At 38.8% G+C, this 17,701-nt stretch overlaps 1 protein-coding gene across 6 annotated transcripts in view; it reads right to left on the bottom strand.

Annotated features, from left to right (window-relative positions):
- nkd1.S (naked cuticle homolog 1 S homeolog) overlaps positions 1 to 17,268 on the bottom strand; it is a 154,007-nt gene extending 136,739 nt beyond the window's left edge. The window contains exons 1-2 of one of the 6 annotated variants that reach the window (XM_041561105.1): positions 17,186 to 17,268; positions 15,986 to 16,018 (exon numbers count right to left, since the gene is read on the bottom strand). Coding sequence is in view for 4 of the 6 variants with exons in the window: in XM_041561101.1 (XP_041417035.1) it covers positions 15,986 to 16,018; positions 16,132 to 16,156 (58 nt within the window). In the remaining 2 variants the exon portion in view is untranslated. Of the gene's footprint in view, positions 1 to 15,985; positions 16,019 to 16,131; positions 16,720 to 17,185 lie in introns of those variants that run through there. The other 5 variants (XM_041561110.1, XM_041561102.1, XM_041561101.1 and 2 more) reach the window with 5 other exon arrangements.
- Between the last annotated feature and the right edge of the window lie 433 nt (positions 17,269 to 17,701).

The raw sequence follows: 17,701 nt of genomic DNA, 5'->3' as shown, positions 1-17,701 counted from the left end.
TGAGTAAATTACAGTAACAAATATAAAGCTTGGGAATGAAAAAGATTTAAGAAAACTTCTGCAATATTTCTCATGTGTAACATTTGGCAATGGATACATGATGACCATCTGAAAAGTTGATAAGAATGGATGACACTATAACCTGTTATAATTAAAGTTAAATGTCCCCTTTAATTGCTTCTTAACTGCAATTACGGTATAACGGATTTCCGGATAACGGATCCCATACTTGTACAATGGGAATCGAATCACACATTCTCAATTAAGGTAAAACATAAACAGAAATGTAACATTTTGGGATCACAAGACCTTGATCCATAAATATACAGATTATTGCAGAGCGGAAAGTATATAAACATCGATCTTAGCGAGCCACACATTTCCTTTTATAAAAGCCACAAACAGACAATATCTGAATGCTGACAATTACATCACTAAATGCAAGACACATTATAGACCATTAACTTACCTAGGCCTAGAATATTCAGAAAACATGTCATTAAAATCAAATATACCCTAAAGTCAAATGTCAACTAACACAAGATCACTGAGGTTTATACCAATACCAACACCAACACAGAAGCATACTAGATAACAGACTTGAAGCATTTTAAAGATTAAGGGAGCTGGACAGGAAAAAACAGTTTACTATTAGAGGATACATAAAGGGATTAGAAACTCAACCGAATCACATACATGCCAATCTCATGATATCCATGTCAGACAGATTAAAAAAAATCACTTGGAAGGAGAATTTGCTATTAAATTAGTCTAAGAAAGATTAGGCAATATTGGGATTCAACAACTATGCAAACAATATCAGAGCTGAAATTATGTTTGCAAGAATATTTAATTGCAAGTACCGTTATAATTCCCAGGTGATCATGTTATCTCAAGGTTCTAAAGAAAAATATGGAGATTTTTCTTTGTCATTCTTTTAACTCCATCTGGAAGTTTGTGCAGCAAAACCGTTCTACTTGGAAAGGAGATGTAAAGACTGGGGCTATCAGCTTATAGCAAGTGACAAAAAGGAACAGGTGGTGTGACCAGAATGGCATAGCAGGCTAAAATTTCAATAAAAAATTGACTAAAAGGAGGGGATCTGACTTCCGTCAGTATTTAATTTTGTGTAGGAGAAAAGAAGAAAAGTATCCCCGTCTTCTTAATCAGAAAAATTACAAAAGAATATATATTATCACTGTGTGATTTGTTTTCAGTTAAACCATTAGGTCACATGATCCAGTATCTATGAGTTCCCCCTTTTTTAAATAATTTATCCCACAAAGTGCTAGTGCTTAACCTCAGTAAGTTAACATTAAAGGGATCCTGTCATCGGAAAACATGTTTTTTTCAAAACGCATCAGTTAATAGTGCTACTCCAGCAGAATTCTGCACTGAAATCCATTTCTCAAAAGAGCAAACAGATTTTTTTATATTCAATTTTGAAATCTGACATGGGGCTAGACATTTTGTCAATTTCCCAGCTGCCCCCAGTCATGTGACTTGTGCCTGCACTTTAGGAGAGAAATGCTTTCTGGCAGGCTGCTGTTTTTCCTTCTCCATGTAACTGAATGTGTCTCAGTGAGACATGGGTTTTTACTATTGAGTGCTGTTCTTAGATCTACCAGGCAGCTGTTATCTTGTGTTAGGGAGCTGTTATCTGGTTACCTTCCCATTGTTCTTTTGTTTGGCTGCTGGGGGGAAAAGGCAGGGGGGTGATATCACTCCAACTTGCAGTACAGCAGTAAAGAGTGATTGAAGTTTATCAGCGCACAAGTCACATGACTTGGGGCAGCTGGGAAATTGACAAAATGTCTAGCCCCATGTCAGATTTCAAAATTAAATATAAAAAAATCTGTTTGCTCTTTTGAGAAATGGATTTCAGTGCAGAATTCTACTGGAGCAGCACTATTAACTGATTCATTTTGAAAAAATGTTTTTTTCCCATGACAGTATCCCTTTAAATAGGGTAAAACTAAGACACAATTAATTTTCCTTTTAAATATTGTGTGTATTTGGTAATTTCTAACTCATAATTAATTTAACATTGATTAATAAATTACTAACAACCAGCTAAAACACCAATAAGGATGGTAAAGTGCCACCAATTGTGATCGATTCACATATAAATTACTTAAGGTGCAATTATAAATATCTCTGATTCCAAGAAAAGGTAGGAAAAGGAAATAGGTAGAAGGGTGGAGAAGTCCCGTATTGTCTAGCTGATTGTTTTACTAACTGCGGGACCCCACAAAGGAGGAGAAGTCAGTGCTTCTGGAACTGTGGTCTCAATATTCTTGTTTTACTGTTTTCACTATAAGTGCTCTGGAATTTGTGTGTTTTTTAGACAAGATAGCTTCTCAATCTAGCAAGTTAAAATAGAATTGAGACCACAGTTCTCCACCCTTCTACCTATTTCCTTTTCCTACCTTTTCTTGGAATCAGAGATATTTATAATTGCACCTTAAGTAATTTATATGTGAATCGATCACAATTGGTGGCACTTTACCATCCTTATTGGTGTTTTAGCTGGTTGTTAGTAATTTATTAATCAATGTTAAATGAATTATTTATGAGTTAGAAATTACCAAATACACACAATATTTAAAAGGAAAATTAATTGTGTCTTAGTTTTACCCTATTTAATGTTAACTTATTGAGGTTAAGCACTAGCACTTTGTGGGATAAATTATTTAAAAAAGGGGGAACTCATAGATACTGGATCACGTGACCTAATGGTTTAACTGAAAACGGTTTCAATAGTTTTTTATTGGGTTTTTCAAGAAAGAAATTTTACAAACATTTCAATAATAAATGTAGTGAATCTAGTAATGTCATTACATCAAACATATACATTTAATGATAGTAATCACAGCAACAGTAGTAGTTAGCAGTAAAACAACAATAATGATTAAACTATAGTCTACGTTATGATAGCTAACAATATTCACTTAAATCAACATGCATATTTCACACGTGCATATAGGTTGAACTGATGGTATTTATATTTGTATAATTGTGTAGTATCCACCTTTTTATACTCCTATTTCAACTTCTAAGTCATATCTGGTAATATCTGGTGATCTGGTGATAAATATCCAATAAAAACCCATAACTTATGAATAACTAACAACAAACAAACAAATACTAATCTACAAGTCCCAATATCTTCAAAGTATAGAACAGAAAGTTTTCCCTGTATTTTCCAAAAATTAAGATTCAATTGACATCCAATAAGGCCAAATGAAACCGGATATACTGTTCTACATATATGTGTCCTGTGAGAGGAGGGGATTATAGTTCTGATCTCAAAACTCTAAAGTTCTGAAAGTTTAGATTGTATGTATATTGTAGGCCATAAACTAGCCCTTCCCAGGAAAGACTGGAGATTGCCACATCTTATGGCCCAAGCCTTTTCAGCTAAAAGATTGGAATCTACTATTTTTAAAATGTCTTCAAGCTTGGGTATAATTGGGGACTTCTAATTAGCTGCTATGAGATTTTTAGTAACAATAAAGATATGATTCATTATCAGTCTTTCCTGAGGTGGCAGGTCCATGGTACCTAGATGAAGCAAGGCCATTCCAGGGGGGATTGTTTCTAGTGATACAGGAAGTTTTTTAAGAAATTTGTCAATATCTTCCCAGAGTCTCTGTAATTTAGGACAGCTCCATAGAACATGCATCAGAGAACCTGTCTGATTGCATCCTCTCCAGCACAAGGGTGATGATTTAGGATCAAATTTAGAAATTCGTTCAGGTGTCATATACCACTGCCAAATGATTTTAATAAAGCCCTCTTGATGAGAGACACAATGAGATGCATTTCTCAAGGATCTATATGCTGCCTCCCAATCTTCTTCTGATATGTCAATCTGAAAATTCTCCTGCCAATTGTTTAACTGCCACTTGGGGGAATCTCCTACTAGATCCAATAATGTTCTATAGAAGATGGATGTACCCTTTTTATTGCTTCCTTCTGTCTTAATTAATCTATTAATTTGGGGAGTAAAAGTGATGGGATTAAAGGGGTGCCTGGCTAGAAATTTATGAATTTATTATATAGTATTTTATCTGTTATTGGGATATCATATGTTGCCACTAGTTCATCAAAGGGTTTAATACTTGAACCTTCTAACAGATCTTCAATTGTTGATAAGCCACATGTCTGCCAGTGATCTAGATTAATATTCTTAATAACATTATGTAATACTGACAGTGATGTAGGGGTGTCAACAGCCAAAGTATCTTTCTTACACAGTTTCATCATTTCCTTCCACACTTTAAAGGTGTTAGCAGTAATAGGGTTCCTGACTTTTTGTTGGACCTTCCAGACTATCCTGGATTCCAAGTATGATTTAAACGTTCCAGAAGGTAATTGTTCCTCCTCAATACTGATCCAATGTTTAGAAACATAGTTTGCCCAAATTGGTCTGGACTGCTCAAGAACAGTTGCTTTATAATACTTCTCAATGTCAGGAACTCCAAGGCCTAGGTTGGAAGTGTGTGTGGTGAGGATCTTATTAGAGAACCTAGAGTGTCTGTTCATTAAGATAAATTTGTTTAATAATTTTTGTAAGGTGATAAAGAATTTCTGGGGGACTTTAATCGGAAGATTCCTAAATAAATATAAAAATTGGGGTAACAGCATCATTTTGAAAGCGGCTGACCTTCCTAGCCAGGAGAATTCTAACTTTGCTAGGGATTCTATGTGAGATTTCAATTTGGTTAGCCAGGGGACATAATTTTCTTTATAAAGTTGGGCAATTGAGGGAGTTAATAAAATACCTAAGTACTTTATGGACTTATCAGTCCAAGAATATTGGCAGGAGCTTTTTAAAGTGTTTACAATAGTTTGGGATACATGACAGGGGAGAATTACTGTTTTATTTTGGTTTAATTTATAATAGGAGATCCTTGAGAAAAGGTCAAGTTCTGAATTTAAGTTTGGCAGGGATATGAGGGGCTTCTGTAGGTAAAGTAGGATATCGTCCGCATACAATCCCAATTTGGTGCTGGAATTCCCTAATTGTATACCATGAATTTGTGGGTTGTCCCTAATTTTCTGAGCAAGGGGTTCAAGGGACAAGATAAAGATTAACGGGGAGAGTGGGCAGCCTTGTCTGGTTCCATTACTAATTTCAAAGGGGAGGGACAATGTTCCAGAAGATAATACTTTGGCAGAAGGTTGGGAATAGAGGGCCAAAATTGCTTTAAATATAAATCCAGAAAAACCGAATTTTGTTAACACCTTAGCCATATAAGCCCAACTGACTCTGTCGAACGCCTTCTCCGCGTCTAAAGAGACAAAGAGGGTAGGCGTTCGACAGAGTCTGATTTTGTGCAACAAGGCAAGGACCTTTCTCGTACCATCACTTGTCGTTCTATTTCTGATAAATCCTACCTGATCTTGGTGGATCAGTTGAGGTATTAATGGGGCCAACCTATTTGCAATAACTCTTGCATATATTTTACATCAGTATTCAAGAGAGATATTGGCCTGTAGTTGCCTGGATCTGTCAGGTCTTTTCCCTCTTTTGGTATGGTTGTGATGATGGCCGATAAAGTTCTTTTGGGAAGACACCAAGGGCTGCAACTTCGTTAAACATCTCGGTTAATGGCTTAGCGAGAACAAACATAAATTTTTTATAATAATCATTAACAAAACCGTCTGCTCCTGGTGCCTTATCCCTTTTCAAATTTCTTATAGCATCTTCTACTTCCTGTTGACGAAAGGGGACCCCTATCTGCTTCTGCTCAAACTCTGTGAGAACAGGTAGTTCTATGCCTTCTAAGTATTTATCAATTTCTTGATTTGATGGGACGTGAGTTTCTGGGTTTTTCTCTAGATTATAGAGATTTTCATAGTATGAGGCTAATGCCTCTACAATTTCTTTAGGATGATGGACTTCTGAATTTGTTTTTGGATTTTTTATTTTGACTATTCTCTGATATATCCTTCTTCCCTTTATTTTTTGGGCCATGGCTTTACCCGCTTTATTTTTTCCATAGTACCAGGTTTCTTTTAAAATGGACTGCCACTTATCGTATTGCTGGTACAAACAGTCTGCCAATTCTTGACGGGTTTCTTCGAGTTTGGGAATTAATTCTGTTTTATTTTTGTTAAAAATTTCAGACTCAAGGGACTTAATTGTTTTTAGCAAGGAATTAGTTTTCTCTCTAAATTTTTTCTTTTGGATGGCGCTATGCTTCATGAATATTCCCCTCATGAAGGCCTTGTGGGCGTTCCAAAGGACAATCTTAGTTACTTCCTTGTTGTCATTGATTCTGAAATATTCTTCAAGATCTTTTTTAATAAGAGGGAATGAGTGCTCAGAGTGAAGTATATATTTATTTAATCACCAAATATTAGATCTGGAGGAGGGATTTTGAAGTTGTAACTTGATCAAGAGTGGAGAAGGTTTAACTGAAAACAAATCACACAGTGATAATATATATTCTTTTGTAATTTTTCTGATTAAGAAGACGATGAAGCAATTCTATAAGGGAGTAACTAAAACACTAAATTTCAGATATGCAAACTTTGACAGTATAAGGGCATCTCTGCAACATATTAAGTGGGAAATGCTTAATATTGCAAAAAGCAGTAAAAAATTCTAGTAATACAATGGTGCATGATTCACACATAAGGAAATAATTCTAGTAATACAATGGTGCATGGTTCATGCATAAGGAAATTCAAAAGAGATTTGAACATGTTAAGATTAACAAAGGGCCGGGGCCAGATGGTAGTCATCCCAGGGTTATTAGCGAGTTTAGCTCTGTGATTGCCAAACCTCTTTCATTGAGATCTGGCATAGTGCCGAGAGACTGGCGAATTGCTAATGTGGTGCCTCTATTCAAAGAAGGATCCCGTTGTTATCCTCAAAACTATAGGCCAGTTAGTCTGACGTCAGTGGTAGGAAAGCTTTTCGAAGGGTTAATAAAGGATAAGATACTGGACTTCATAGCAAATCATAATACTATGAGTTTGTGCCAGCATGGTTTTATGTGTAATAGATCTTGCCAGACAGGATGCGATTTACTTAGACTTTGCTAAAGCATTTGATACAGTGCCACACAAAAGGTTACTGGTTAAATTAAGGAATGTTGGCCTGGAACATAGTATTTGTACCTGGATAGAGAACTGGCTAAAAGATAGACTACAAAAGAGTGGTGGTAAATGGAACATTTTCTAATTGGGTCCCATGCTGTGCCGGTGTGTTCTGTTTCTACGTTGCTTCTGAGGTTGCCAAATTCCTCTATCATCGAGCACCTGGGATTCACGTTTTTCTGGACGGCCAGGGTGTGCGAGTGTAAGTTCTTTCTTTCTACATTTTCTAATTGGAACAGTGTTGTTAGTGGCTCTGTTGTTAGCAGGGCTCTGTACTAGGTCCCTTGCTTTTCAACTTGTTTATTAATGACCTGGAGGTGGGCATTGAAAGATCTGTTTCTATTTTTGCAGAAGATACTAAATTGTGCAGAACTATAGGTTCCATGCAGGATGCTGCCACTTTGCAGAGTGATTTGTCTAAATTGGAAAACTGTGCAGCAAACTGGAAAATGAGGTTCAATGTTGATAAATGCAAGGTTATGCACTTTGGCAAAAATAATATAAATGCAAGTTATACACTAAATGGCAGTGTGTTGGGAGTTGAGAAGGATCTAGGGCAGGGCTGTCCAACTGGCGGCCCACGGGCTGCATGGCCCCCCAGATGCTGTGTCTGTTTACCATATGTAAACTTTAAAAGGTATCACTGTAGAGATAAACTGCACCCAGCATTTTTTAAACCTCAAATTCAGACTCTAATCGCCTGTATTGTTCACACCTGTGATCCCCCTATATAGTTCACACTTGTGACACTTCTATTGTTTATATCCTAAAGGCCTGTACTGTTCACACCTGAGACCCAGACTGAAACTGCCCACATTGTTTACCTGTTCACACTTTATACAAAATGCTAATGGGGCACCAGCACTGTGTCACTGTATGTAGTACATTTTAGAATGAAAGCTTTCCTTGTCTCCTGCTCTGTTCTGCCTTCCCTCCCTGCAGGGCTGGAACTAGGGGCAGGCAGAGAGGCGCTGTAGTAGTAGTTTTTCAACTTTATAAACCCCCTGTTCCAGACAGAATCACTCCCCAGCTCCCTTTTGGCAGCTACTGGCGCAGGTACATATTTGTGGGCAATATCTTAACTGCTACTTGCACAGGTAAACAGATGATATGATGGATATTTGGCTGCTGCTGGCACAATAACATATATGGAGGCAATAGTCTGTATTTTTTGGCCGATGCTGGCACAGGTACAGATTGGGGGCAATATAAGGGATTGTCTGCTGCTGGCTCAGGTACATGGGGCAATATGGTGGCTGCTGGCACGGGTACACAGATGTTTGAGGGCAATATGATGGATTTTTGGCTATTTGATACTGCTGGAACAGATACAAATTGAGGCAATATGATGGATTCTTTTGGTTGCTGCTGGCATAGGTATAGATTGGGGGTAAAAATATGATGGATGTTTTGGCTTACGCTGGCACAGGTACAGATTGGGGCCTGGGGGCAATCTGAGGTATTGACTTCCATTGGCATAGGTACAAATGGAGGCAATATTATAGGTGCTGGCACAGGTACAGGGGGCTATATAACTGGTAAGGTGGGAAATGGTAATGTAGGACTGGGTGGGGGGCACTGATTGAAGACTTTGCTTAGGGTGAAAAAATACCTTGGCGCGACCCTGCCTCCCTGTGTGTGCCATTCTCTGCCCAGTGCGCTTGTGTGTGCCATTCTCTGCCCAGTGCTGCTTGTGTGTGCCATTCTCTGTTTGCCCTACGCTACCTGTGAAATGTAAGCCTGTTAGGGGGTTGTTCTTGGGGTTTGTTAGCATTTGGAAATTGTTGTTAAGCGCCCCTAACGTGTTTAACCTTTTCCCTGCCAAGCACGTAGGTACTACGTTCTGGCATAAAAATGCTCTGACTGCCAAGCACGTAGTACCTACGTGCTGCGCAGTTCAGGGTCCCTCGCTGCACTGGCGGCTTTAACCGCAGTGCAGGCGAGTCTGCGGAGTCCCCAACCCCTTAGGCAACGAGCTAAGGGGGTTCCTACATCGGCCCTGCGACGCGATCGTCGCAGGGCCCGACTTCAGGCTCTTACCTAATGCAGAGTCGCATAGCAAGTCGCAGACCTCGTGGGACACGATCCAGCGCCGCCCACTCACTTCCTGTGAGCGATCCTGGGCCCTCCAACGCTGCCAAGGACTCCCCCCAGCCACAGAAACGGTAAGTGGCGTTTCTTTACTGATTTACACACTCATGTATGTACACACACACTACACATGTAACAAAAGGTAGTTTTTTGTTTTTTTTTTGCTTTTCTGGATTTTTTTGGTCTTTTGTACACTTACATACTTTTGCACATACTTACACATTTACATACACATATAGACACATTTACACACTTTTTAGAGCTGTACACACACAAGCACACACATATATATTTTTTAAAAATTTATTTTTTTTTTTTAGTTCTTCATTTTATCAGTTTTCCACTTGTTATTTCGCTAAAAACTGTTTATTTCATAGCGTGACTATTGGATCAAGCATTCTGACCGCTAGCCATGCTGTCGGATCAGTTATTTTGTTATGTCATTGATTTGCCTAATTGTTTTTTATTTTGTATGATTTTATGCTTGCATTGTTATTTGCATTGTTGTTTTTTTAGCGTCGTTTGTACGTTGATCAATTGGAGTACAAACAAATTTTTAGCAATTTTGGATTCGTCACAATGTGTACTTTACAAAAATATATGGTTTTGTGGGGTCTTTCTGCTGTTAGAGGGTCTTGGGCACATAATATTCAGTCCAGGGTCTATTTTCACAGGTGAATCGGCAGTGGATAAAATTCATATGCACTATTTTTATTTGGGGTCCACACATGCCAGATGCTTTGGTATATCTATGCATATTGGGCATCAAACTGTTCCGTAGACTCTTGGCGTCAATATTTAGGGTGTTTTACAATTGTATGTAAGAAATTGCAATATGTTTAGATAATTTTCAGAAATGTCAAAAATCGCTGCCTTTAGCGTTGCTTTGCAGTATGGTAGTTTGGTGTAGAAAGACATAATTACCTATTTTGGATTCGTCAGAATGTGTACTTTCCAAAAATATATGGTTTTGGGGGGTATTTGTGCTGTTAGGGTTTCTTGTGGCTCAATACGCAGTCACTGGTCTATTTTCACAGAAGGCGAAAAGACAACAGAAAAAAATCAAATACACAAATTGTTTTGGGGGTCTGCACATGCCAGATGCTTTGGTATACTGTATCTATGCATATTGGGCATCAAACTGTTCAGTAGACCCTTGGCGTCAATATTTAGGGTGTTTTACAATTGTATGCAAGAAATTGGGTGAGATAAATGCGGCCAATTGCAATATTCTTAGATAATTTTCAGAAATGTCAAAAATCGTTTCCTTTAGCGTTGCTTTGCAGTATGGTAGTTTGGCGTAGAAAGACATAATTACCTATTTTGGATTCCACAAATATGTGGTTTTGGGGGTATTTGTGCTGTTAGGGGGTCTTGTGGCGCAATACACAGTCACTGGTCTATTTTCACAGAAGGCGAAAAGACAGCAGAGAAAATTCAAATACACTCATTTGTTTTGGGGTCCGCACATGCCAGATGCTTTGGTATATCTATGCATATTGGGCATCAAACTGTTCAGTAGACCCTTGGTGTCAATATTTAGGGTGTTTTACAATTGTATGTACGAAATTAGGTGAGATAAATGTGGCCAATTGCAATATTTTTAGACAATTTTCAGAAATTTCATAAAAACTGCTGCCTTTAGCATTGCATTGCAGTATGGTAGTTTGGCGTAGAAAGACATAATTACCTATGTTGGATTCGGCAGAATGTGTACTTTCCAAAAATATATGGTTTTGGGGGGTATTTGTGGCTCAATACGCAGTCACTGGTCTATTTTCACAGAAGGCGAAAAGACATCAGAGAAAATTCAAATGCATTAATTTTTTTTGGGGTCCGCACATGCCAGATGCTTTGGTATATCTATGCATATTGGGCATCAAACTGTTAAGGAGACCCTTGGCGTCAATATTTAGGGTGTTTTACAATTGTATGTAGGAAATTAGGTGAGATAAATGCGGCCAATTGCAATATTTTTAGATAATTTTCAGAAATGTCAAAAATCGCTGCATTTAGCGTTGCTTTGCAGTATGGTAGTTTGGCGTAGAAAGACATAATTACCCATTTTGGATTCGGCAGAATGTGTTCTTTCCAAAAATATATGGTTTTGGGGGTATTTGTGCTGTTAGGGGGTTTTGTGCTGCAATACACAGTCACTGGTCTATTTTCACAGAAGGCGAAAAAAACGCAGAGAAAATTCAAATACACTAATTTTCTATGGGGTCCTCACATGCCAGATACTTTGTTATATCTATGCATATTGGACATCAAACTGTTCAGTAGACCCTTGGCGCCAATATTTAGGGTGTTTTACAATTGTATGTATGAAATTAGGTGAGATAAACGCGGCCAATTGCAATATTTTTAGACAATTTTCAGAAATATCATAAAAACCGATACCTTTAGCGTTGCTTTGCATTATGGTAGTTTTGAGTAGAAAGACACAATTACCTATTTTGGATTCGTCAGAATGTGTACTTTCCAAAAATATATGGTTTTCTGGGGTGAACACACATTTCTGTACTTTTACCCCTTGAAAAATGCTATAAATGTGCTGATTTTGCAGTATCTGGAATTATAGAACTGATATGGGGTGTCTTCGTTCTGGGGCCCCTATACGCCACATACTTAGGTGTACCAATGCATATTGGGCATCAAACTGTTCAGCGGCCCCCGAGTTTTCAGATTTAGTGTGTTTTATCTTGGTATGTAATGTTATGTGTGCGATACGATGCTTCAGATTTGGAGTATTGAGGTGATTTTTCGGAAATGTCATAAAAATTTCCAAATTTAGGAAAGTTTTGCGGCTTGGTATTTTGGAGTAGAAAGACATGCATACCCATTTTAGATTTGTCAGAATGTGTACTTTCCAAAAATATATGGTTTTCCGGGTGAACATACATTTTTGTACTTTTGCCCATAGAAAAATGCTGTAAATGTCCTGATTTTACAGTATCTAGAATTACAGAACTGTCTTCATTCTGGGGGAACTATACATCACATACTTCGGTGTACCTATGCATATTGGGCATCAAAATGTTCAGCGGACCCCGGGCTTTCAGATTTAGGGTGTTTTATTTTGGTATGTATTGATATGTAGGAGATACATTGCTTCAGATTTGGAGTATTGAGGTGATTTTCAGAAATGTCAAAAAAAATTGCCAAATTTGCGGCTTGGTACTTTGGAGTAGAAAGACATGCATACCCATCTTAGATTCACGGGAATGTGTACTTTCCAAAAATATATGGTTTTCTGGGGTGAACATACATTTTTTTACTTTTGCCCCTTGAAAAATGCTGTAAATGTGTTGATTTTCCAGTATTTGGCATTACAGAACAGAACTCGTTTGGGGTGTCTTCATTCTGGGGTCCCTATACGCCACATACTTAGGTGTACCTATGCATGCTGGGCATCAAGCTATTCATTGGATCCCAGGCTTTCATATTTAGGGTGTTTTATCTTGGTATGTGATGATATGTGGGAGATACGATGCTACAAAGTTGGAGTATTGAGGTGATTTTCGGAAATGTCAAAAAAATTTCCAAATGTAGGAAAGCTTTGCGGCTTGGTACTTTGGCATAGAAAGACGTTCATACCCATTTTAGATTCGTCAGAATGTGTACTTTCCAAAAATGTATAGTTTTCTGGGGTGAACAAACATTTTTGTACTTTTTTCCCTTGAAAAATGCTGTAAACGTGCTAATTTTGCAGTATCTGGAATTACAGAACTGATGACTCGTATGGGGTGTCATCATTCTGGGGCCCCTATATGCCACATACTTAGGTGTACCTATGCATATTGGGCATCGAACTGTTCAGCGGACGCAGGGCTTTCAGGTTTAGCGTGTTTTATCTTGGTATGTATTGATATGTAGGAGATATGATGCTTCAGAGTTGGAGTATTTATGCGATTTTCGGAAATGTCATAAAAATTGCCAAATGTAGGAAAGCTTTGCGGCTTGGTACTTTGGCGTAGAAAGACGTGCATACCCATTTTAGATTCGTTAGAATGTGCACTTTCCAAAAATGTACAGTTTTCTGGGGTGAACAAACATTTTTGTACTTTTGCCCCTTGAAAAATGCTGTAAATGTGCTAATTTTGCAGTATCTGGAATTACAGAACTGATTACTTGTATGGGGTGTCTTCGTTAAGGGGCCCCTATACGCCACATACTTAGGTGTACCTATGCATATTGGGCATCAAACTGTTCAGCGGACCCCGGGCTTTCATGTTTAGGGGGTTTTATATTGGTATCTATTGATATTTTGGAGATACTATGCTGTAGACTGGACACTTTGAGGTCATTTTTCAAAAATGTAACACATTTTTATAAAAACTGCTAATTTTAGGAAAGAATTGCAACTTGGTAGTTTTGAGTACAAATATATATTTACACATTTTGAACTCGTTAGAATCTGTTCTTTCCAATAATGTGCAGTTTTTTAGGGTAAACCTACTGTTAGTGGAATGTTTGGCCTTGAAATCAGATGTATGCAGTTTTGTGGAGCAGTGCTGTGGAAATTTGGTTGTTTGCTGCTTCTAGCTTTTGATCTATAGAAGTGAGAAATCTCCATAAAACTATATATATTTGGTATTGGGCGTTCAGGAGACACAGAACTTTCCAAATCTGCTGTGTTCTCGTACATAAAATAAATTATGTTTCTGATATTTGGGTTTGTATCATGCGAAACAGTTTATTTATTTATTTATTTTTTATACACTTAGAAGCCCATATCTTTTTACAGAAGTGGAATTACAACAAAAACTAGCATATTCTGAAAGCTTAGGTTGTCCTGAAAAAAACAATATCTTGTTTTCCTGGGTAAACTAAAAAACCCCCCCAGGAAAGGCCCCTAAAGTGAAAGAGCACAAAATGTTCAAAAATGGCCTGGCAATAAAACTTGGCCACATTGGCTGGCAGTGAAAAGGTTAATCATGTGTTGGGGGGTTGTTGTATTATCCACAGGGGAGGATTAGGCATTTGGATTTAAGGGTATGTTTTTAACATGACTTCATTTTTTCACATATGAGTGATGAGGGATATCCCTGCAGTGAGCACCAACCATTTGGTTTTTTGGTGTGCTACCACCGTTAATGTGGATATGATCTTAAAAGTTCTTGTGGTAACATGGGTGTGGTTTAAAATGGGTGTAGTTTAAAAGTGGGAGTGGCCAACACTGACTTCCATTATCGGCCCTCCTCCACATAGGCCAGTAAAATTTTGGCCCTCGGTACCACAGAACTTGGACAGCACTGATATAGGGGTTTTTGTAGATAGCAAGTTGTCTAATTCTGGGCAGTGTCATTCTGTGGCTACTAAAGCAAATAAAGTTCTGTCTTGCATAAAAAAGGGCATTAACTCAAGGGTTGAAAACATAATTATGCCTCTTTATAGGTCCCTGGTGAGGCCTCATCTGGAGTATGCAGTGCCGGTTTGGACTCCAGTCCTTAAGAGGGATATAAATGAGCTGGAGAGAATGCAGAGATGTGCAACTAAATTGGTTAGAGGGATGGAAGACTTAATTATGAGGGTAGACTGTCAAGGATGGGGTTGTTTTCTGTGGAAAAAAGGCGCTTGGAAGGGGACATGATTACACTTTACAAGTACATTAGAGGACATTATAGACAAATGGCAGGGGACCTTTTTACCCATAAAGTGGATCACCGTACCAGAGGCCACCCCTTTAGACTAGAAGAAAAGAACTTTCATTTGAAGCAACGTAGGGGGTTCTTCACAGTCAGGACATTGAGGTTGTGGACAGGGCCGGATTTACACAGTGGGCGCCCCTAGGCCCACTGCTGTTCGTCGCCCCTGTCCCCTCCCCTTTATTCGTACAAATTATAATCATCTGGACAGGAGCAATTGGGATTGGTGCATGGGAAATTTAAAAAATTATTGTATCTCCAGTGCATCCCCAGTGTTTTTGAACCAATGTGGGTGTAGTTAGGCAGCATGCCGCCCCCCTAAAATCCTGCCGCCCTAGGTCCAGGCCTTGGTGGCCTTTCCACAAATCCAGGCCTGGTTGTGGAATGCACTGCCGGGTGATGTTGTGATGGCTAATTCAGTTAATGCCATTTAAGAATGGCTTGTGTTGAATGACGTGTCCTAACACTGATACTGAGCAACAGTGGGTGGGGCCCAAATACACTGCACTAATTTGGGTTAAACGAGATATGTGCAACTGGTCAAAGTGTTTGAAATACACAGGCCAATATGAGCCAAGAGCCTCATATTACATAGCTATGCATATCAGTCCGTGTGCTGTGTATGACAGCATGATATGAGCTTTCCGTTGGGTTAGGTACGTGTAGAACATGCAGCATAGAAGCCTTCTGAAAACAGAAGGTATTTACTTGTTCTCCCATAAGACATTATTGGCAGAGACATGCAAATCACTCCTTTCTGTCCCTTTTGGCCAACTATGCATCCAGAACAGCTGGTTTTATAGCACAGATACAGCTTTATATTTAGAGACATATATATCCAAACTTGCAGACAGCCTGTTTCAATCTTGTTAGATCTCATCAGTGCAAGATATTGGAACATGGCTTCTGAATGGGTAGAACTTGTGGAGTAGCAAAGCAGAGAACCTAGCCTGGTATGTGTAGAACTAACACCTGGTACGAGTAGAATGAACGCCAGTTACTAACAAAGTCCCTGAAATTTCCTGGTCTGGAACCAAATGCGCTGGGACAATCACAGGGTCCTCTATAACAATAATACTGAACACAAGAAGTAACATTGCAACTAGAAGTAAGTAGGGAAATAGGTTTCCTACCTTCAGGACTTTCTCTGGGTTTGCAAACTGCAGCTGGCAGGCAGAGAAATCATACAAGTATAGAGGAGAAAAAAAGAAAGACATGGTTAGATTGCAGAAAGCAAGATTATCCTCTAGGATTGGGGAAGTGGGGCTTCAACACTCACCGTGTTTCGAGTAAAGTTTCCCCATCTCTGTGCAAAAGATTCCCAAAGCCAGAACATGAGACACATTACAATCCAATGACTGGTTACCAATCCATGTGAGTTCCCAGAAAGCCCCCTACCCCCAAATGTTCCTCTTCCGTAGAACCCTAATCCAACAAAACTGCACGCGCTTTAGTGGTACCCCGAAACGTTTCTCTGAAACCTCATGTACGAGGAGCAGCCTGTGGTATACTGTTCAGAGAGGAGCAGCTCGTACTGTCTAGCACAGACACATAGGCACACTGCTCAGCGCAAGGAGGGGCTACGGGGGCTGGGAGAGGGGGTGACTGAGACACAGACAGGAGAGGGGGTGGACGGGTAGATAGGGAGTACAGCAAACCAAAGGATAAATGGAAACACTTAAGAGAGCTGGAAAACAATAGCAAGGTTCACGCAGGTAACTGCGATTATGTACAAAAAGAATCTGACTAGGAACTGGTTAGCAATAATATTCCCTGAACAGAAATGCGCTTTGATTTTTCACCGAACCCACGTATGAACTTAATACCGCAATGATTTTTGTCATTGTTGATTTCTTTGTTTTCAGACATATTTATCTACGGTATCAGAGAAATCCACGCTTGTTTTGGGGGGAGGGCAAGTATTACTGCTTTCTCAAAGTCGTAAAAAGCTAACGGGAGAATTGAAACCACAACTCTCCTACCAATCTAATCACAGTAGATTAGCGTTTAAAAGCAGCAGTTTCTTATTAGTCTTTTATCTTATTAAGGTGGGTATTGTACATCACTGAGGCTATGATCAATGCTTCATATTTTTAAAAAGTAATCAATACAAGTTTTAATGGTTGAGTGAAACATACAAAGGGAATGCACGTTTTTGTGATCGTTCAAACATATGGCATTGTTTTTCTTCACAAACGAGAGAAAGAAAATTGAGAAACACGTAATGTAAGCTTTAAAAACCAGTGATCTTTTGCACAGAAATAAATTCATACCAAATTTGCACTAAATGTGCCTGTGTTTATTGTTTAATCCACATGTATCTGAAAGCTTACTTAGGGGTTCTGCATCCGTCCTCGTGCACAGCCCAGCCAAATACGCCCCACCTTATCCACCCCTTTCTCCTTCCCCCTCTGGATGTGCCTTTGAACGGAGTATTTTTCTTTTCCAGCAGCTTATTCCTCACAGAAACACAATGGGGCCTTTGACAGCAAGACCGTGAGACACCAGCTTTGATGTTGAGTTCTAATAAGTTGTGTATGTCTGTGTCTAAAGACAATGCTTGCAGGCGTTCAACCCAAGGAGAGAGCAACAGTAAAAAAGACAGAGGGAGTAGTTAAACAGCATTGAGTCTTGTAAACTGTAGCGAACACACTACAGTCTAAAAAAAAAAAGAAAAAGAACTTTGATGCTCAAGATTAGGTCAACAATGAACTGAATAATAGGTAGCTAATACTGTTTCATTTATGGATTTTAATGAATGCTCAAAAGTGGGACATATTTATTTACACTATTGCTGTAAAATCAGCAGAATTAAAAAGGCAACTGAATCTAAATATATTGCTGCCTAG

This window comes from Xenopus laevis, chromosome 4S (assembly GCF_017654675.1).
Source record: "Xenopus laevis strain J_2021 chromosome 4S, Xenopus_laevis_v10.1, whole genome shotgun sequence".
NCBI classification, from domain to species: domain Eukaryota; kingdom Metazoa; phylum Chordata; class Amphibia; order Anura; family Pipidae; genus Xenopus; species Xenopus laevis.
The sequence above is the reverse complement of the archived record's forward strand: the minus strand, read 5'-3'. Positions and strand labels throughout refer to the sequence as shown.